General features: G+C 56.0%; 1 protein-coding gene and 1 long non-coding RNA gene across 2 annotated transcripts in view; one reads left to right on the top strand and one right to left on the bottom strand.

Annotated features, from left to right (window-relative positions):
* Window positions 1–938: 938 nt before the first annotated feature.
* LOC137670757 (uncharacterized) lies at window positions 939–4,086 on the top strand. Its single transcript, XR_011049346.1, has 4 exons — window positions 939–1,291; window positions 1,491–1,554; window positions 1,660–1,943; window positions 3,942–4,086. It is a non-coding gene; the product is annotated as an uncharacterized lncRNA (long non-coding RNA).
* GPSM1 (G protein signaling modulator 1) overlaps window positions 2,494–22,060 on the bottom strand; it is a 75,412-nt gene continuing 55,845 nt past the window's right edge. The window contains exons 12-14 of the mRNA XM_068413797.1: window positions 7,910–8,069; window positions 5,067–5,275; window positions 2,494–4,638 (exon numbers count right to left, since the gene is read on the bottom strand). Of these exons, the coding sequence (XP_068269898.1) occupies window positions 4,450–4,638; window positions 5,067–5,275; window positions 7,910–8,069 (558 nt within the window). The 3' untranslated portion in view covers window positions 2,494–4,449. The remainder of the gene's footprint in view (window positions 4,639–5,066; window positions 5,276–7,909; window positions 8,070–22,060) is intronic.

The raw sequence follows: 22,060 nt of genomic DNA, 5'->3' as shown, positions 1-22,060 counted from the left end.
GTGCCTCGGGGCTTGCAGCCTGGCACAGGTGTAGCAGGCTGGTCTGCTACAGATCGGCGATGGAGGGTGCTGAGTTTTTGCTGCTGCTCTGAAGGTTTATGCCAACATCACAGAAACAGCCTCAAGTTGTGCCAGGGTTTAGACTGGATAGCAGGAAAAATTTCTTCGCTGAAAGGGGTGTCAAGTGTTTGTTAGAACAGGCTGCCCAGGGCAGTGGTGGAGTCTCCATCCCTGGAGGGATTTAAAAGATTTGTAGGTGTGGTGCTGAGGGACATGGGTAAGGGTGGACTTGGCAGTGTGAAGTTTTATGGTTGAACTTGATGATTTTTAAGGGTCTTTTCCAACCTAAACGATTCTCTGAAAACAGGAGGCAGCCAATTACGGGGAGCGGGCCAGGATTCAGGGTGAGTTGCGCAGAGCTCGCTGCTCCCCGTTGCCTGGGGAAGGGCTGGAGCAGGCCGGGGGGGTGTGTGCTGTGCAGCCCCAGGGACTTGTCAGCACCGAGCAGGGAGACCACAGTGTGCAACAGTGCAGGAAATTGGTGCTTCTCATGACAAAACATTGTGGGGCTTTCAGCTGGAAAGGGAGAGGGTTGCAGTTATGGGAGGGAATTTGCATGTAATACCGAGGGTTTTGCTGCTAATAGACTGCAGGTAAAAAAAGGAATTTTGTGCTCCCTTTTAAAGTGTGTTTTTCTGAAAAATGTTGTATCACAGGGAAGTGTGTCTGTTCTTGAAAGAGGCCAGAGGCGAGCACACTTTGTCTAGGAGGAGCCCAGCAGACCTTGTTTTAGCTAAAGATGAGGGAGCAGGCAGAAGAGCAGCAGCCTTGCTCCTGAACTGGAGGTGTGTCAGGACGGGAAAACAAGTGACATGGAGGCCTGGTGCAGCACAGCAGAGGAGGGCGACTGACGGTGCAGCTGACCAGGGTAAGTCTTGGTGGCACAGAGGAGATCAGTGATGGCTGGAGCAGCAACAGCACGAGGCTCTGGGGAGGGCTGAGGTAAGCGTGGAGACTCTGCCCTGATGTGACTTGGCAGGTGAGCAATACAAAACAAGAAATCCCCACAGGCCTGACATCAGGCCTGGCTCACGAATGCCTCTCAGGGCATGTGTACAGCCAAGGAGGAGACATCAGTATATTGTGTTTCTGCTGGCTTTTTAGAGTTCCTTTTCACCTCCAGCCCTGCACCAGGGACAGGAGCCTGCTTGGTACTAACACGCAGTCCGAAGCCAAGCAGCAAGTCGCCGTGTTAGCGCTGCACAGGCCCTGGCAGTGCTGCATCTACCCGGTGGGTGTCAGCACCCTCCGTGGGACCTGGGCGCCTTGGCAGCGTGGGAGAGGGGAGGGCTGGCGCTGGACACTGGCACCCTGCTGGCTGCTGCTGCGGGGTACGGCAGAGCAGCCACCGTTGCAGGCTGAGGGCTGCTCTGGCGATTCAGCTGTAGCCATTGCCTCCTGCTCACAGGGGCTTTCCTTCTGTTTGGTAGGTGCTCTGAGAGAGGACATTTACTGGAGAGCCTGTACCCCAGCTGCTAAGGACAGAGACCGCAGGTGAGACCCCCCCTCTCCCCATCCCTCACTCACAGGGATTGCACCCATCCCTGGCAATCCACGCCTCTGTCCTTTGCATACCTGTCAGCGTGGTTCTGTCCCCAGGTCACACACAGAGACTTCAGCCCAGAGCTTCTGTGTCCAGGCACTGAGAGGTGTGAGAATGCCTGGTGAGAACAAGCTGGTGGCTCTTCATTAATCTTTGATCAGGACTGGCTGTGGCCAGCACAAGTTAGCCAGGCGTGGGAAGACCAGCTGTGACTTGGCTTTATCCTCCCAGGGCTCAGGATCCAAAAATCTGCTGCTCTCAGGCCCGCTTGCTAGCGAAGTCTAACGGCCTGCTCACGCCTGCTGCGTCGGAATGAGCTGGCGCCGCTGCCTGCTGCCTTGTGAGTATCTAAGGGCTGGTGCCAGGGCTTCGCGCAGCACTCGCTGCCCTTCTCCTCTGGTATCTGCTGCCGGGGAAACAAGACACAGCTTTTGGGCCAGGCAGGGAGAGACAGGGCTGAGCTGAGCCCCCAGGCACGGCCTGAAAGGACGGGCTCAGCCACGGTCCTAGGGGAGGGCTCAGGCTGACTGAGAAAAGCCGGTCTTTCTGTGCCCCTGCAGGGCTGGCTGCCTGCCCCGTTGTCCTGGTACCTTCTGGGCCGGGAATGCTCAGGGCCTTGTGTCGCACAGCCAGATAGAGTCTGTGCATTTAAGGCTGGCAGAGCTGGGGGTGGCGGCTGCTGCCTGAGCCACCTCTGTGCTCTTAATGTAAAGGGATGTAGAGGTGGGTGCCTACACCCTTTTCTTAACACTACACATGGCAGCGTCTGCCACAAGAGACCACCACCCACCCCAGCCCCATTCCAAAGGGCCACTGTTAGCTCTGCTGTCAGCAAAGCAGGCAGGCTGGCCAAGAAAGCATGGAAATAAAGTTCTGTCACTGAAGCTTAGACACAAATATTTATTAAGCACAACCCCGCCCACTTCCCCTTGAGCTGTGTTCATTTCTAATATATTAATTAATTCATTTGGCAGATTATTTTTTAGAAAAAAAAGTACCTGTGGGTTGGAAATTCCCCATTAAAATGACATTAGCAAATGCACATGTAAAAAATAAATAAGCTCATACATTCAAGTATATGGCAAATAATTAACACCTCGGAAAGCTTAATGGTCAGATTCCAGTTCTCCACCTGGCTGAGAGCTGCACAGGCCTGAGCCTGCAGCTGGTCAAGTCATCTTCATCTTCAATGTTTTCCTCCTCTTTACAAACACAAGCTAGGTCAGTATGGGGGTGGCTGGGCAGGTCCTCCTGTCCCTTCTCCAGAGCCCTGACCAGCCCCAGGCAGGAGGCCGAGCCCCGGCCAAGCAGTCCAGGCAGCAGCGTGGCAGGTGAGTGCTCCCTGGGAGTGGGTACAACGCAGCTACCCCTCATGGTCAGTGCAGGCAGGTTAAATGCCCGATGAGCAGCATCACTGGTCTAAAAAAATCTTACTGCTGGTTGGAAATGTTTCCATTAAATGCATTTCAAATAGAAAGTGCTGATTTGTTCTCTATAGGAACGTATCTGCTTTAGCAGAACTCATTTCTGGAGTTTCTGAAGTCCACGATAGCCTGTCTGGTCAAGCAAAGAAAAAACACACCTCCTGAAGTCAGATCCCTGCTCCCCTCCTCCCTGGGCTTGGCTTTTCCAACTGTTCCAAAAGGGGAAGGAGTGAAAGTGAATTAGACCCTTCCCTTGCACTCGTGTGGGGGATGGAACTGACTTCCCAGCCAACACCCCACTCTGGAGCTCTCGTGAGGTTCCATTTATTGGAGACAGAACCGGAGTGCCCAGCCAGGAGCAGCTCAGCACTGGTTTGGGGAGAAACAAGGGGAGGGAAGGGCTGTATCCCCAACTGCTGTTGGGCACAGCAGGGAGGAGGGGATGGTTCTGCTTGCTCTCCTGACAAGCCATGGCCAGAAAACTTTGCAGGCTTCTGCCTCAGGCACACTCACCTGCACACAGGACAATCCTGCACGAGGCTTCTGGCTCAGCGGCACCAGGAGCGATGAGTTGCCCGAGTTTGTCTTGTGCTGGGCAGACGGGCAGAGAGCTCCTTCCTCCCTCCCCGCCTCATGCCTGCGGCTGGGGCTGCACAGCTGTTCTCTAGAGGTAACCAAATCCCACTGGATCTCAGGGCGAACAAGGCTTTGCTCCTGCTCAGGAGGTCCCGGCCCAGCTCTGCACAGGGCCGTGGCGGGGGAGGCAGAAGGGGGGTCGCAGGGCTCACTGCGGAGTCCTCGGCAAACCTAAAATAAACTCGAAGGTGTGTGTGGGACCGTGACTGCGGCTGGGGTAGGGGTGAGGTGTAAAAGGGCCGGTGTAGCCTCTGACTTGGGCTCATTTCCTCCTGTAGAAAGAACAAAGCTGACCAAGACGTTCCAGGGGAAGATCCAGAGCAGTGTGTGTCACCTCGTGCTGCAGGCAAGACGGGAGGACTTCAAAAGGGAAAAGGTGCTCTCCCCTTTCCCCATTCAATTAAAAGTGTTGTGGAAATAAAAGATATCAAAGCTGGAGTTAACTGACCACTCTGGGCTCCTCCTTTGGCCAGCAGCACAAGTTCCTGGATTTTTAGGTGATAAGCAAAGGGGCTGCCAAAGTCTTCTTCCCTCGTGCTGTGCCCAGTGTTACAGTGGCCGTGTGTCCTAAAAAACCCTTGTTTAAAAACTGTCCCCAGCGGGTGGGCCTTCCTGTAACACTGCCTCTGCGGAGCAGGCAGGTTCCCCACATCCCTGGGGCAGCTCCGGGGAGAAGTCTGTGGGAGCGCAGGAGCGCTCAGGTTTGGAACCACCTACGCTTTTTTTTTTTCTTTTTAAAAAACAAAATGAAACCAGAACAACCCCCCCCAAACCAAACCCCAGTTCTTAGCTGGAACCAGGGCTCTGCTGCTCCTCCGCTGCCTCCTCCTGGGCTGAGGTCAAATCTACCCGCTGCTCGTCCATGCGCTTGGCCTGGACGCGCTGGATGAGGCTGAAGAAGTCTTCGTCCGGCATGGTGGGGCCGCGGGGGATAGAGTCTGGTGGTGCACAGCGCTGGTCATCTATCCTGGACGACTGCACGGGGAGGAGAACAGACTTTAGGGTGGGGTACGGACAAGAGAGTCCTGTCGTGGAACTAAGGGGCCGGGAGCAGTGCCCAAGAGGTGTCCAGGGGTGCAGGGCAGTGGGACCAGCAGTGCTGCACCCCGTAAAGGAAGAGCAGTGACCCAGCCCAGGGCTGTAGGCACCACGGGGAAGGTGGGTTCTTCAGCCACTCCATCACTTGTAGAGCAGTGACAAAGTGTAGCCCTGAGTACCAGGTAAAACGAAGGACCTGGAGGCAAAGACAAGTACCTGCCTGGGGGCCCAGGGCTGCGGGTGGGCAGCTGCTGGCCACAGCCCCTCCCAGCAGGACAGGTGGGACCAGGGGATGGCATTTGCCTGTGTGGGAGAACCTAGTGTTCCCCCTTCCAGCTCCCCCCCACCCAGTCCCACACCAGTACCTGACACTTCATGAGCATGTTGAAGAACTCGTCGCCGGGCTCCTGGGCGTCCCCCTCCACACGCAGGTGCCCCAGGTTGTTGTGTGTTATCCGGAGGCCTGGCAGGTTGCCCACGTTGGCACGCTGGTCATCCAGCCGCCTGCTCTGGGAGCTGGCGATGAGATCGAAGAACTCCTCCGTCTGCGGAGACGCCATTAAGGAGGACTGGGCTGTGAGTGGGGAAGAGGAGCACGCAGCAGGGTCACAGCTCTGCCTGCTCACGCCTGAGCTGCAGCTCTGCTGTCTGCACAAAGCCCAAATCCTCATCACCAAACTGCTGTTCAACCAGCCGGGCTGCAGCCCAGCCTTACACACTCCCCCCGAGGGACACGCGCTTGCCGTACACCATGCTGGCGTCTTGTGTGACCATTGGCATCTCCTTCCACCCTGCGTGGGGGAGCAGGGACAATCCCAGTGCCAGCAACACAAATAAGCAAAAACCTACCACCAAAGCAACAAGTGTTACGTGGAGCAAAACCCAACGCCCCATCCCACAACCCCTCGCTCCCTTTTCTGAAGGCCGGTGCTGCAGCGCAGCCCTTGGTACCCACCTCCCAACAAGGCCTTGGGCTGCATCCCCGGAGCTGCCCTGCACCGAGGGCGAGCAGGAGGGGCTGCAAGGAGCCTGCCTGCACACAGCTCCCGGCCCAGCAGCCCAGGCCCGTAGCAGGGCCCCTGCCCTGCCTTCCCTGGGGAAGCAGAAAAGCTCCGGTTCAGCAGTGCCACAGTTTCCCTGTGCAGCTCCCCAGGGCTGTGCACGCTGCCTCCAGCACGCTCCCTGGCCAACAAACTTCTTAGAGAAACACATCCAATTTGTGGGGCTGGGCTGTGAACGCAGCACGGTATGATCCAGAGCGTGCCTCCTGCAACGAGCCTGCCACGCACGGACACACACCCCGCGGGCAGCACAGGGGGAGGTAGGTGCCCTGGCAGGGTAAAGAGCCGACCCTCCCGTACACATCTCCTGCTGCTGGACCTCCCACGAGGGGCTCCCTGCTGGTTCCTGCCCCTTGGCCAGCTCCTGGAGGACACCAAAGGTGCCACCTCAGCCCAGAAGATCCAGCGCCCCGACAGTAACCGCTGCTCGTGTGGCTCGGCAGCGGGCACCCCACACAGTCCTGGGGGCCGGTGTAATCACAGGCAGGTAATCGGCAAAGCCCAGGCCTGGCTGAGCGGCTCACCCAGCAGCACACCCTTCCCAGGCCCCCAGAAGCCAAGAGCTTGGCTGCTGCAAGCTGTGGGACCTGCGTCACGGCATGCGTGAGGAGAACACTCGTGGGGTCTGGTTCTTGTCATCCCGCAGAGCGGAGCGGAGCCAGCCTGGGCTCTGCCTGCCACGAGCTGGTGTCGGGGGGTCCCCCTCCAGAACCTACACAATCTATACTGTAAACCCTCGGGGCGGGGGGGTACCCCACCCAGACCCCCAGCACACCCAGTGCTTTCTAGCCACGGGGGTGGAGCACTGGAGGAGCCAGTGGAGAGGGTGAGGAGAGGCTGCCCCGAACCTCCCGACACAACGTGCTCTTTGTAGAGCCCCAGCTCGTGGAGTTGAAGTGCACAAAAATCTCAGTGCTGGCACAAAGATTATTTTCTTCCCCTTCAGCTCACAAATAACACGTCCAAAAGGCTCAGAGACCAAACGAGAGCTGAACAGAACGTGTGCCTACTTGTACATTCTTTATAAAGCTTCATATTTTAAACTCAGTCTCCTAAATGACACAGCTGTTACAGCCAAACGCACTTCTGCATCAGAAATGCCTACCTTGAAAAAGCAATGCTGACTTCCACCCTATTTTTAGAAGATAAAATCCTGCTCACCTCCCAGCCAACCTGGCAGCCCGCCGCAGCCCGACCTTCTCCGCGCTGCTCTGCTCTCGCTGACGCTTCAGCCCCTGCCCCTGGCACCTACTTCCCCGAGCAGCCTCGTGCTGCGGCCCTTGCCGGAGGGATGTCAGGGGTCTCCTCTCCTGTTTGTACTTCATGTCCATTTGGAAACCAATAAACAAATCCATCAGTTCAAACAAAGTGTTTTGAGCCCTTTGTGATGGTGCAAGTGTGACCTGCACATTTTAGTGCTTCTCTCCTGCTTGGTTTAAACAAAGGCCCTCGACACCGTATCATAAAAAAAGACACAAAACTGCAGTGCAAACACAGCCTTGCTCCTCCTGTCCCATCTATTTGTCAGGCGGCTTCCTCGATTTATCCCTGTTCTCCCTACGGGTGAGCTTGCTCTCTGCCTGCTGGAGCTCCCTCTTGTTTATCCTTCTTCCTGCTTTCTCTGTGCTCACACAGCACCTACCACCACAGCATCCAAGAACTGTACAAAATCCAGAAGTTTTTCCTCATGGCAACACTTTAACCTGCCTGTGAACGTAACCTGCCTGTGAACGCTCGCCCCAGCCCTCCAGGCTCCTACAAGGCTCCCTCAGTACTGACCATCAGCATCTTCCTCCCAGAGATGCTGGCAGAGGCAGAAGTCCTCGTGCCAACCTCACTGGTCAGAAGGCCAGAGCTTCAAAAGACCAGTGCTGAGAAAATCCAAGGATATTTCGTATTTCTCTTGCTGCTTTACTCTCCAAGCCTTAGTTCATACTCTCCAGCCTTTCCCTCAGCAACCATTAACGTAAGAATGTTTCTTCCTTCCTTAAATAATGACAGAGACCGCCAAAGAACTGCTAAGTTCACAGAGCTGAGGCTCGGGGAAAATATCACCAGGTTCACAGTAAAACCACGGCAGCTGGCCACACCACGGGAGCAGCATCACTCCCACAGCAATTGTGACTTATAAACGCATCGGTACTTACATATCCGTTCTTCCAGGGCAGGGACCGGCGTGGCAGCGGCCTCCGCAGCCTCCGACGGGCACTCTTCCAAGGGGCAGCGCTGATCGTCCATCCGGTTGCTCTGGAACTTGCTCAACAGGTCAAAGAAGCATTCCTCATCCGAAGGGGTCCGGTTGATTTTCTGGACAGACAGTAAAATAGAGAGTCAGAATGCCCCAAACAGCTCCCCGCGTCCAACTGCCCAGTCTGGCGTGGCCTCGGCCACGTGCCGTGCCCTCCCCTGCTCTGTTCGGAGGCCGGCTCCTGGCTGTGCCCACAGTGTGCCAAGCCCCGCGGCCTGGAGCCCGCCGGCGGTCACTGCTGCTTAGTCCCTGTGTCCTCCTGGCTTCGAAATAACCTCTCCCTTTTTCTCGTGCCACCTTTCAGCGTGGACAGTCTAACACCATCCTCTCTCCCGCAGGGACGCCTGAGTGGGAGCGGGGTGAAGAGCTGCTCTGCGGGACGGGAGCTGCGGCCCCTCCAGCAGCCACTCGCGCTGCCGCCGACCCCAGAGGCTCCGGGCAGTTCTTCAGCCCAAACCAGAGCCAGGCTCCCACCAGCGTGCAGCCGAGCCTCGCACAGAGCAGCCTCCGTTACTGCACAGGGCGCTCAGAACAAACCGGAGGCTGAAATGGAAAGAGGGGAGGAAAGGGGACAGCAATCGCCCTGGCATGGCTCCATGGGGACCAGGAGCTTCTGGGCTGGCAGAGGGGTGGGCTCCGAGAGGGACCGTGGTTGGGAGTGCGAGGGACGAGGGGGAACCGCGTGGATCCCCTGGCTGAAGCTCAGCTCGAGCTCAGGCCACGCCGCACTCCTCTGTCCTCTCTAACCGGCTACACTCAACCTTCACACGCCACTGCCCCCCAAGCTCCCAGTGCTTCTCGTCGGCACTCCTGTGTCCTCAGCACACCACTCGTGACAGTCACCAAGCTGCAAAGGACACAAAATTATAGTTTTTCTGGAAAACGGTTCTTGCACGAGAGCCCCAAATAAGCACCTTGCACCAGACAGGGATATATTTAAGTCGCGCTGTGTTGTGTCCAGTCCCCACGCTGGGAGAGCGAACCCAGAGCCCTGCTCGGGAGCGGTTGGCGCACTGGGACCAGCAGGTCCTTCCGAGAAGCCTCCCAGGACGGGATATAAAATTAGGCAGCGATAAGAGGGTCACCTGCCAGGCTCAGGAAGGGTCCCTGCCTGCTGAGCTGGTCCCACCAGATGCTGGAAAAAATACTGCAACAGAAACCAACCAAACACTCCTACAACAGGGTCTGCCTGTGCTGAGCTGTTTTCCAGCACGGGGCTGGGGATGGCCAGTGTGGGAAGGGGCCCCGGGTCCCTCCTGGGGAGCAGCACACCCCACTGGGGAGAGCTGGCCCAGAGCGTCCGGCCTTCCAGCAGAGAAAGGGATCCCCTTGGCTGTTCGTGAAGCAAAGCCCCTCTCCCAGCTCTGCCCGTGGCCGTCCCGAGAGCCCTCCCTCTCCTACCCCTGCGGTGCCATCCCCTGCAGAGCCCTTCACCGGGGCAGGGTGTGCAAAGCCCTTCAGGGGAGGTTGGGTTGGGGAGAGCCTTGTGCTGACAGGGTTAAAGCCACAAGTTGGATTCAGTAAATGAAGGGAAACAATTTTCCCGTATGCCAAGCGAAGCAGATGAGATGCACTCAGCTTCTATTTAGGGCACTGTCAAAATTAGCAGTGGGCCAGAGAGGAACATTAGCAATATGGGAGCTGATCAGGGAGGAGACAAACCCCTCTCACCTCCTTCTACGTGCGGATGCGCTAATGAAACAGCGGCTCAGACGGACCCTCTGAACCACCAACAGTTGCACCTTGGAAATCAAAGCTTGCTTGGGCTTGAACCGAGGATGAACCACATCTCTCATAGCTCTGCTGTGTTGGCTTGCGTGACCCAAATTTCAGGCTAGAGGAGGAAGCCAGCTCATTCACACCAAACCTCCCTCTAACTTCCCTGCAAACGCAGAGTAAATCAGAGCAGCCGCGGGTCCTCAGGAGAAGTTTTGCCTTGCAGGGAGCAGCCGTTGGTCAGAGCCCCCAGCTCGGGGCTCCCCCCCAGCAGAGGCCAGATTCCCCCAGGGCGCATCCTGCCAGGGACCCTGCAATCCCCCGTGTCAGGATCTCTGCTCAAAACGTGCCTGGGAGAAGAAGGGATGCTCAGGATCAGTAGGAAGAGCAGCCAGCACTCGTGAAGCATGGGACGGGGCTGGCTGCACGCCTGGGTAGCCGCCGGGACAGTGGCACCCGGAGGGGCAGGGGGCTGGTGCCCACGGGCCAGCGTCAGGGCTTGCGTGTGCTGCGCCGGGTGGGACATGGGGTGCCACAGGGCCCGTGGCACCCGCTGACGCCAGGCTCCCTCCAGCGCTGCCCCAGCCAACCCGCGCCCCAGGCCTGCGCCTCGCTAATTAAAATGCCCAAATATGACAGGGCACGGAGAGCCTGGCTCCGTCCACTCACAGCCTGCTCCCAGCCCCGAGGAGCTGCGAGGGCAGATGGATGCGCAATCGCACCCTGGGGCCTGCACCACCTGCTACCGAGCTGTGCTCAACCAGGGCTCGGCACACCCAGGACGGCCAGGAGGCTTCCCAAGAGCCGAGAGCCAGGGCATCCCCTAACGGGGCTCAGCAACCGTCCTGCAACGGCACAGACACACAACAACCGGCCACCACAGGCCCAAGACCCAGACCCCTAAATGGTCCCTGAGCAGCAGCTTTGATTTCCAGCCCCGAGATCACATCTCACCCCACGGCCTGGCCTCACCACCCATCCTCCACCTGTAGCACCACAACTGTCCAAATTCTGCCAACTGTTATTTTCCTCCATCCCCGCAAAGCAGCCAGCCAACCCCTTCTGCGCTGGGCAGAGACCCGGGGCTTTTGCTGGCACCTGCGGAGCCGGGGCTGCTGGTGCTGCAGAGATCACCCCCGGGGCAGCTTCGGCTGCCAACCTGCTAGCCCTCAGCACGGGCACAGAGACACACACACCTCTCTCCCCATGCAGGGACCAGGACAAGTGTGGAGCCTCTGCTCCTGCTCCCCGACCCTGTGCAGGACAGGGACGGCCGTCCCAGGCAGGCAAAGGTCCTGTACCTGGGGGTCAGAGCTTTGCTCCCGTTTTCCGTGAGTGGTATTTCCACCCGGACACTGCCGGCTCATCAGAGAGCTGAGCAACCTGGCTGAGGACAGCCCGGGAGCAGGACTCGCTCACCCAAAGCAGGTCTCCCTCGCTGGAAGGCATCCAGGCGTTTGCAAACGTTTATTTGCTGGTGGATGAGCGGCTGTTCAACCCGCCAGGTTGGATCCGGGATGTGTAAAACACAGCTGAGGTGCTGGAAAGGCAGCGAAGAGCAGCTGTGAGGAGTCACAGGGAGCCTGCTGCCACTCTGCCCCTCCCCTGCAGCGATGCCGCCCCGGGGAGCCCCTCTGCTCTTCAGGAGGGGTCAGGGGAGCCCAGTGCTGGGGCTGCCCCCAGCCCCTGCCTCTCCCAGGCCGCAGGGCACTGCCCTGCAGAGCACAAACACACCCTGTTCCCTCTCTGATAAACTCTCACTCCTGCTAAATAAAACCCTTCAGTCTCTGGCCGAGGTGGTTCTGGGCTGCCCAGCTCTGTCCCCCGGACACAGACCAGCATCTCGTGGGGAAACCCCTCGGACTGGCTGCTCCGGGCGCGCAGGGGAGGCCAGGGCTGAAGCGATCCCAGGAAAAGCAAAACAAAGCCAGAACAGACTCCTGTGCCTAACCCCCCCGGCCATTTTCACTCGGATTCAGGAAAGCCATCAACAAACATCGAAGGCCTCACGGCAAGAACTAAACCACTTTCCAGCTCCCAACACCCGAAGCCACAGCCCCAACACACACATCCCAGCCAGAAGCAGTAAAGCCTTTGGTCAGAGCAGCACAATGCCACGCTGCTGGGTCCCACCAAAAGCCTGTCCAGTTGCGGCCACGTCACAACACGCTCCCAGGCTGCGCTGGGACAGGGCTCCTGAGACCCCCGAGGACCACGGCAGATGATTTCTGCGCTGGCAGAGCCATGGCATGTCCCTCAGCAATTTCTGCTGCTGCCATGTGCCAAAATCACCTGCTGTACCCTGCACGGGTGAAACGTCCCCTTCGAAGGGAGCGTTGCCCAGCAGACCAAACTACAGATGCTCTCATGAGCTACCCAAAGGGCCAAACCTTGTCCCTCCGTCACATCAGCTTCTCTTTCTGCAGCTGGTGTCCCCACGGGGTGCTGGCCTGCCTTCGGTCCCCCTCCTCTCCTCCAGGCTCAACTTCCTGCAGATCTGCCCCAAAGCAGCAAGGACTCACCAAGGACCACTCAACTCCGGCTTCGCCCAGCCCTCCGAGGGGGACCCGCTGCCCAGTGGCGGATGGACCATGGTGGGTCTGGCACAGTGGATCCAGCTCAGGAGCTGCTGCTGGAAGGTGGCCTGGCTCTGGTGTGTGGGCCAGGTCAGGGACAAGGCGAGGAGGGCAGCAGGTTCGGGATAAAGCAGCAGCTCTCACCGCTGCTCCCACAGCAGCCCCTCAGAGAGCACTGCTTCGGCATTTAAACGTGTCCACCACCGACTCCTCCTCCTCGTCTTATTTCAGTGAGGAGACAACCTGGAGGTGGGTAAAGTGACTTGACCGTGTCCCACAGTGACGCAGTGGCAGAGCTGGGACAGGACACAGCGATCTGTTCCCAGGGCCAAGCTCTTGACAGCAGACAGTTCTTGGACAAACTGTGCCCCTTTATCTGCCCAGGGCCTGGCAGATATTCTTCCCAACACATCTCCGCCCGCGTGCCATGCCTTATCTGTCTCTCCCTCTATAAACCAGATGCATCACAACTCCTCACCTACTCTCTTCTCAAGGCAGGTGACCCCAGAATCACCAGGCAGGAGCAGGGCTGGCGTGGTGCTGGTGGCTGCCAGTGGTGGGAGCACTTTGTCCTGGGCTGCCCCGCTGCCTGCCAGTCACCTGCACGTGGCTTTGCTTTATCCCCACATCACCCCAACACTTCGCCCAGAGGAAAGCACCGCTGGCATGGCCACAGCCCCAGACCCCCCTCACCTCGCAGGGGCACCAGGCTCTGAGCTAACCCCCCCACCTCATCGCTTCACCTGCCGAAAGGCACCGGAGGGGAGGTTTGGAAAGAGCCTCCCAGAAGGTGAGGGGGGCTGGAGGAGAGGAGTGGAAGGAAATCCCTGGCCAAAAGCCTCAGCCTGTTTTACTGAGAGGTGAAATGTCTGGAGCATCATCTCTGGGCTCGGGAGTGGGGCTCTCCCAGTCCCTGGCCACCAACAGTTCAGTGCTGGCTAGAGCCTCCACTCCGTGATGAGACCATCACCTTCAGAGTCAGAAAAGCTGTTAAACTTGTCCAGTCTTCACTGAGGACAGCTCTTCCCTTTCAACACCAGCCCTTAAGCACTGCTGCCCCGCTCCCTCCGAGGTGGCAGGGCTGGCGGACACCCACCCCGTCCTCCCCCATAGCACGGCCAGGCACGGAGAACCACTGACCACACTCGCCACGCTGTGAGACGTCAGCAGACACCCTAGCCCTCGGTGCATTGCTGGCTTCTATTTCCCATAAAGCTGCAAAAATACTAATAATCAAAGTTCAAACTGCAGCTACCTGAAAACTTTAAAAAAACAAGCACACACAAGCACTGTCCAAGCCCTCTCTTCCGTATCTCTGTAGCTACCCCCTGCTTTACGCCCCATCCAGCCTCTCAGAGCACAGAAGGGAAACACAAACAAAAACCGAGTTTTACTTACTGACCTCGGCAGCCAGCTCTTCCCCAGGCTCCAGCCTTTACATGTCCACGGGCAGGAACGACCTCACCTCACTGGGCAGAGGCTGGCGATGCGGGGCTGCCGCTTCGGTGCTCCCAGCCAGCAGCCGGAGCGAGCCCTCCCCAGCTCTGCTCCGGGGATTTATGCGGGGCACGCAGCCATGTGCAGAACGTCGCCAGCCCCGGTGACCCGCCGGTGGGAGATGCAGCTTAAAGCAACAGCCCTGCTCGCCGCGCTCCTCCCGGCATCGCTCCCGCGCCCTTGGCGAGGGGGAGGACTCCAGCACGTCTCTCCCGCACCTCGCTGCCACGATCCCAGCGTTATTAGATGATGCTCTTAAACACACAGCGGAGCTATGTGAATATTTAGCTTTTCTTCCACCTCCTCACCTCCTACCCACCACACACACTTCACCTTAAAAATAGATTGGGATCAATTTTCCTAAACTACATCTGCAAACACGCTCAGCTCTCACAGGCACACGCACGACAGCAAATGCACCGTGCACACACAGACACAATATGATCGCTCAGATGTAAAGCACCAAAATATTGAAGGACCATTTTTAGCTCCCGATAGTCCTCCTGCTCCTCATATTATTAGATACACGATTTTTTTTTGTCCTGTCGCAAGAGCCAAAGATGCTGAGCCATAAGCATCTCTTAATTTAAGCGTACCACTGTTTAACAGAGGGGAATTTCTAATTGCAACGAGGTTTTAAACATGGGAAGATGGAAATGCTACGCAACAGCCAAAGAGCTGTTCTTACCTCCTATTTGTGAAATGTCAACGTGAAATGTGAATTTCTGACAGCGAAATGGGTCACTGGAAAGAGAAGCAGCTTGCCAAAGGCCACCTGGCAGGGCAGTGGCAAAATGGGGACAGAGCCCCCTTGGCACTCTTGGCTCTCTGCCCACACTGCCCTCTTACACTTCATTCTCATTTTTCATTGCAAAGGTAGAAAATTTCTTTATCCTGAACAAATGCAGCTTTTGGGGACTGCCTGTACCTTTCCACACCAGTACATTTATTGCCAGGAGTCACTCAGCAATTAGAAACACGGAAACTGTGTGGGGCCGGAGATCAGGACTCCTGGCTCAGTGCCTGGCACCGGCCCCTGCCAGGCTGCGTGCAGGGCACGGCGGGTGTCAGCCCCCAGACCCCTCCTATCCCCAAGAGGGGCTGTGAAGGCTCACAGGGGTTTGCAATGATCCTGGACCCAAGGGCAAGGCATCACGGATGCATAAAGCATCTCCAGGAGAGCAGCTGGGCTGGGGCATCCACGATCAGGCACTGTGGATCCATCGGTGCCCACGAGGCTGATGGGGCGGGGGTCAGGCTGTGCTCGGGGGCAAACACAAGCTCTGAAGCAACAAGTGATAAAATGCCCTGTGCTGATGAGACACGGGCAGAACTGCCCCGGTGGGGATGCTGCAGACGTGCAAGATGGACCCTCCCGGAGCCCCAGTGATGCTGGCCAGGATCCGTCCTGTGGGGCAGCCCCATCTGCCATGTGCCAGGAGAAGAGGCCAACTCTCCATCACGCAGGACCTTAAAAATCTGAGTATCAGGACAGAGCGGGCAAAAGGCAATTACTCTGCACCTATTTTGTTCTGGTGCCGCAGGCGATGGAAGGCAAGAGACAACTGGGAACTGGCCTCAAACTAAGCTGCTGCCTGGGGAGCTCACATACTAAACTGCAATTTAGTTTGTGATTTAATTTTTAAAAACTCTACAGCAACCGAGGAGGGGAAGAAGGGGTAAGGCAGGGCAAGGGGCAGGGCACGGCCGACCTGAGCTGAACGTCTGTGCTGCGGGCACCATCTCCCTGCTGCTGGGGGGCTGAGTGACGGGGACACATCGGTGGAGAGGGGTAAGAGGGGAATAAACCAGAACTGAGGCTCTGCTCCTTACCTGAAGAGTTGAGCCGACTTGGGACAGCTGTGAAAGGGGGGCTCTGAAGCTGGTATTGAGGGGGAAATGCAGAAGAGAGGTATAACCCAGGAGCAGAGCCCGCACACGAGAGGTCGGTGCTTGGAGCAGCAAGAGGCAATGCCTTCTTGCATCTGGGTTTAGGATGGAGCAAAGGAGAGCGAGTGAGACGTCCGTGACCTGCAGAGACACCACCTGCAACTTCAGAGTCCAGCCCTCACCCAGGGAGCTGCGAGTGTGCACCTGAGTGTGCCCTCAGCATGCGTGTGCCCCTCTGAGTGCCCTGGGCACGCGTGTGCCCCTCTGCGTGCCCTGTGAACCCCACAGCCCCAGCCCTGGCGCAGCCCAGGACGTGCGCACCGCGCTTCCCTCGTAGGATGAAACTATCACCCTTCCTTGGACCGTTTTCAAAGATTTTTTTTTTCCTTTAAACAACTCGCCCACTCATCCCTATAAACACCGGTGCTAAAAGCTGGTTCTGTTGTGAAGATTTCAAATAACTTGGGTTTTATTGTTTCAAACAAAATCAAAATAACTCACCCACACTCCCTCCTTCCCCAATACAGTAACTGCTGACCTGGTGGGAGCACGCCCGACTGCCAACACGTGGCTTAAATCCGCGCCTGTGCATCAACAGCAGGTGACAATATCGGGTTTGGTTTTATTTTGAGCGGGAGCGTGGCGTGTGTGCGTGGGCGCCTGGCTGAAGTGTTACTGACACCTCTGCTACTCGCAGCGCCGACCCGACCGCCTGAAAGCTCGTGCCGCCGTGCTCAGATTTGGCCGCTTTGTGCAACAGCCTTATTAAAACTGGATTTATGCTTTTTCCCCAGCTCCACGGTAACCTACCCCCAAATCACAGGTCAGTGGCCAGCCCCCACTGCTGAGACCAGGGCATCCATGGCGTGGAAATCACTTCTAGGTTCCCTTTGGGAGGCAATATATTAGTTTATTCAAACAGCCCTCACAGAGTTACAGCAATACTCTGTAGTTAATGGAGCAACTTTTCCACTTAGGTTTTGACAGCATTTACCACGCCAGGCTGGGTTTCCCTGTCACCATTCGATCGGAACACACAGATTTAGCACCTGAAGCTTAAATTACTGACCAAGGAGACAACTTAGAAGTATTGCCATTCCAGGTCAGTCCCTCCAGTCTATGGAAGAAGATGGGCAGCTATAAAGGTCCATTTGGCCCATCAAAAACCTGGAGGTTCCCTTAAATACCAAAATTGGGAGTAAACCTGAACTCCTTGCTCAAAACAACTCAGGTTATAGGCAGATGCCAGCAAGCAGTAAGTTCGTGGAGTGTAACCGACGCTCACCCTCACCCAGAGCTGCGGTACCCGGCCGTGCTCACCGTAGCACACCCAAGCAGCAAAGCACCATGTTTTAGCTGAAACCAGTTGCCGGATTTACTTTGCAGTCGGAGGGGGGTGGAACTAGGACCACGCTCAGCTAGTGAGTCTCAGCTGAGCAGCAGTAATTTGCTAAACCGAAATAACTCCGTTGCTTTAAAGGATATAACCCATATTCTTGATTAATTAGCACAGAAGCAGAGGTTAATATTCAGTGCTCAGCTCCCAGGCACCTACTCTATCCACCAGACCGCACCAGCACCTCCCCGCTTCCAGCCCTACCGAGGAGTAGGAGGTGACGGAGGAGACAGGTGCCTATAAACCCGCTGCCGGTGAAGGACACGCTCCTCTTCAGCGATGGAAACGATCCAGCGCTCCCCCAGCAGCAGATCTGCCCTCCTCCCCACCATATACATCTGAAATTGGAACCTACTGACAATTTGCTTCGAAAACGCTTTGCAAAAAAAGCCTACTTGTCTCTGGATTGCCAAAATTGTGCTGCTTTCTTGATACATACTTTTATTTAGACACCTACTTGCTCTTAGCTGGTTTAAAAAGCAGCTGAGCAGACGCAGCACCTTTCCCAGGGGTGGTAACGAAGGCAGTCGGTGGGTCCACACACACCCATCCACATCAGCACCCATAACGCACACCTAACCTTCATATAAACACCCTTCACTGCAGCAAACGCCCAAATCTTAATTATTATTTACTCATATTCCAGTAATGCCTGAAGGCCACACTCCAGATCAAGGCCTCATTATGCAAAGGCACCCCACAAAACATGAAACCCCGGCGCTGCTGGGGGCAGGGAGGATCCTGGGGCCGGTACCCGTGGGTTTGCCATTCAGCGATGGTCAGGCACAGCCCTTCTCACAAGAGCTTAAAAAGGTAAGACAAAAATCCCATGCAAACACAGGACCAGCTTCTCCTACCAGCAAAAAGCAGCTCTTGCTCTGGGAGATGCTTTTAAAAGGGCAAGATGAAACTACACCCCGTTGGGGAAGGCAAAGATGGGGAGGCTGATTTGCTCCACATGACAGTGCCCAGAGAACATGAGGATGCAAATGGCTTTAGACAGGGGCAGAAAATCCTCCGGGGACTTTTCTGCACATCCCAGGGGAGTTGCACCTCCTGCACCCGAGCACATTCAGTGGTCTCACTCTTTGCTGGCTCTTAAGAGAGGGCTGCACCGATCTGCAGAAGCTGGTTCCCTCTCCTCCAGCATCATGAGCACTGCAGGGAACTGCAGCTCTCTGTGTGGCACAGACACCAGGATCCAGGATGGAGAAGCTGGATCCATGGGATTGGCCGGGGCCCTTCTCTAATTGCACATCTCCACACGCAGCCTCCCCAGCAGTCCTGGCACCCGATGCCCTTAACAGGGCTCAGCTCTCTGCCACATTCAGGCTGGAGTCTTTCGGGGCCACATGAGGAACAGGAAGGAGCCGGGAGCTCTGAAAAACCATTATTTAGGCTTTTTTAGATTAATTGGTGTTAATTGCCTTGGGAGGCTCAAAAATAGCACTGCTAATGGGAAACATGGGCGCAGGCTGAAGGTGAGGTGCGAGCAGAGGCTCGTGATTGCCACGTTAACCTCGGATGCAGGTTGTGCCCTGCCCAGCGGGCAGCCAGCAGCGACTGCCCAAAGCAGGGAGACCTTCTCCCGTCCAGCTGGGGTTTGCCTGCCTGCACCTCTGACCCTGACCTCCCCTCCCGACACCTGCATTCACGCTCACACAGGGGCAGCAGGAGCCTTCCTGCTGCCACGACAGGTTTTTATCATGAGAGCTCCAAGAAACAGCCCTTGAACCTTCCTCATTTCAGGCTCCTTTGATTTATGGATTCACACCCTTCTCCTTACTCCTGCAACCACAGAGGACCCTCAGCCAGCTCCCAGGGAGCCTCAGTCTCCTGCACCTAGTCCAAGCACAGGCACAAGGACAGCCCAGAGAGATGCTGAAACCTCCACTCACCCTAAATCCAGAAAGGAGGACTGGCATTGAGAAACACAAGCTACTGGTATAGAAAAGATTATCTACGCAGACCCACCAAGCAACAGAAGAGCACACAGCACGGCTCCAGCAAGCACAGCCAGACCACGCTCCCTTCCCAGCCTCAGTCCACGCACAGAGACCGGCTGGATCCATCAGGTCCTGCCTTACACGCCAGATCCCACCAGCCACGGCTGGGAGCTCAGCACCCCGGAGGAACACAGGCACAGCCACGCTACCTCCAGCACTCACGTTTGCCTGAGCAAGAGACAGACGTGCAAGAAAACCAAACAAAATCGCCAGTCACCAGAGGCCCCCGTGTCATCTGGTGTCATCAGAACTCCAGAGATTTAAGCAGAGTTATGATGATTTACATCCAAAGAGAACCTGGACTATGTTTTTTTTTTAAGCTCTTCTGGCTTGTGCAGTTTATTAAATGCGAGAGGCCGGAACTGTGGATGTACAAAGAGCCCCAGGCACAGCAGAGACCCTAAAATGAATGAAGAGTTCCAGATTTTGAGAGAAGTCAAACATTTGGAGTTTTATTTGTCTGGGTCTGGCTTCGATTCATCCCTCTTTTTACTATTGTTCTCTTTAAAGTGACAGTTTCTAGGAAATGGTGAGTGTAACATCTCTTTTACTGTCTCATACCACTTGACGGCTGACAATTTGCCGGGAGAAAAGGCTGTGCAAGGAGGAAAGCAGACCTCAATTATGGCTTCAAAGTGCCAATAACTGAAAACTCAGTTACAGTGAGTCACGGGAAGAAGAACGTATTTTGGTAGCTTAGTTAGTCAGCTCCAGCCTGGACCGCTGGACTAGCTGGTCTGCAGACCTTCTGTCGTAACCTCCAACAAAGGTCTGCTGGGGGACCCTGGACAACCAGTTCAGTTTTTACCTCCTTCCTAGAGCAGGTTCCTCTGGTAAGAAGCTCGCTCTTACCGTTTTCTAGCTCCAAAACTGGCCTCCACACTTAGCCAGTTATGGATGAAGTATTGGGTCTCAGACGTACTTTCAGATGTTCCCCTGACCCTCAGCCCAAGGGATCTGAGAAGCATCCAGACCTTGGAGGTCCTTGATGTAACTTCTGCAAAGCCGAGGCTTGGACAGCCATCCTACACATTGTTTTTCTGCGTGTGGTTGATACACAAGCACAGGCTTGTGTTAAATCCTGCTTCCTATCTCCTTTCCACACCACAGCTTTGATTCACAACCCTGACCTCAGTCCGGGAGGAGGAAAATCAAGGGACAAACATAGTGGGAAAATGCAGAAAGAGGGTGCCCAAGCAACAAGAATATCCCAAAGACAGGAAGATGAGGAATTCAGCTTTATCTCTGGGACCTTAAGTACTGAAGCATCCCATGGAGGACCAGGCCTAGGGGCTGACACACGGGCACAGAGGCAGCAATACCTCTGCCTGGCTTCTGTTCAGAGTGAGATGTGGGCAGGACACTGCAAGGGCAGCTCTAGGACCAGCCCTGAGTAAGCAGTCCTCCACCCATCGCCGCCCTGGATAAAGGATCCTGATCACGCTGCGGCCCGTGCAGATACCATCTGCCCTGCCAACGCCAGCCCTGTCCCACAGAGCGTGTGGGAGTTATCTGACTCTTCAGTGGTGACAGGTTCTCTTTTTTACTTAGCTTTTGCCCTCCATATCATCTGGAGGACAGAGAGGAGAAAATAGTTAACACTTGTCCTGTGCTGCACAGTTTACCTTGTAGGGGTCATTTCTCCTGCTTCTGCACCCAAAGGGTCAAATATTCACAGGTGACCCAGAGGTCAGAGTCTGGCCTTTTCCTGGCTTAAATTAAGAAGTATCAAAACCATTCACAGCACCTTCAGGGGCTCCATAGCAGAGCTACGTTTCCCAAAATGAAAAGAGCATCAACTGAGAGTCTCCTTGGTGCTGAAAAGCCCCTTGCTCTGAGCAGGGACACCACTCCAGTGAGGAGGGGTGTGCCCAGAGAGAGGCAAGTGCAGCATCTGGCCCCAGCACCTCGGAGGGTCAGGACAGGTCCTGCCTCACCTCTCCCTGCCAGGGACACTGCTCCTCCCCATGCACTCTCCCAACCACACCTCGCCAGGACCAGCTTCTCCTCCATGGGATGCCAAGGAGCCTGGCAGGTAATTCTGGCTTTTACTCCAACTGTGTATGCTCGCCTACCACCCAAACCCGCCCCTCTGCATGAGAAAAAGTAACTTCATGATGGATCATAAAACCATAAACCTCACGTAACTGCTTGTGCAGCCCCAGCCCCGCACACCGGAGCTGCCCCTGGGGAAGGGTCGTGCCGGGGTTCGGTCCCTCAGGCACGACACTTGCCTGCAGCAGAGCCTGCAAGGCCCAGCTCTGCCGTGCCTCCCGCTCACTCACACACTCTCATTCGATAATTACAGAGAAAACCAAGGCAAATCCCAATTTTAGTGCCATTATAAAACAGAGAGGGGGAATTCATTACCTGGCAGCTGTTAATATTTAAGGAAGAAACTGATAATTTACCTCTGAGGCAATGAATGCAGCAGAGGCAGCGCAAGCCAGAAAACGCTATTGCCTCCCCCCCACCTCTGTGCAGTTACTTTGCAGAGATTTTCTATCTACCCATTTATTTCCCTGCCTCCCATGCTAGCACCAAAGTCCCAGCGAGGAGCAGCCTGTGCCAGGGTTCTGCATTGCAAAACTCACGAGAGCCTTGGCTCCGGCTCTGCTGCACCTCTAGAGTTGGGAGAGCGTTTTTTAAACCTCTCCTGGCTCGTGCAGCATCCATGCAACCAGCCCACTGAGAGAAGAGGAGCTAAAGCAAAGAAGGGCCCTAGAGCTTAACAAAAATACTGATACAGACATAGGTGAGGAAAGGTCAGACAATTTAAGATGTCTCTGAGGAGGCGACCAGATCATTGGCTGCTTCTCCAAACAGCCCAAATCCCTGGAAGAGCCTCCCCAAAGCTCTCAGGCTCAAGCCCCCAGAAAGTTCTCCAGCACATCCTGCCTCCAGCCAGGAAATATCTCAGCCCAGCCTCCCTCCCAGGTCTGTGTCTGCCCGAAGCACTACAGAAGGTC

This window comes from Nyctibius grandis, chromosome 16 (assembly GCF_013368605.1).
Source record: "Nyctibius grandis isolate bNycGra1 chromosome 16, bNycGra1.pri, whole genome shotgun sequence".
NCBI classification, from domain to species: domain Eukaryota; kingdom Metazoa; phylum Chordata; class Aves; order Nyctibiiformes; family Nyctibiidae; genus Nyctibius; species Nyctibius grandis.
This window is presented reverse-complemented; position numbering and strand designations above follow the sequence as displayed.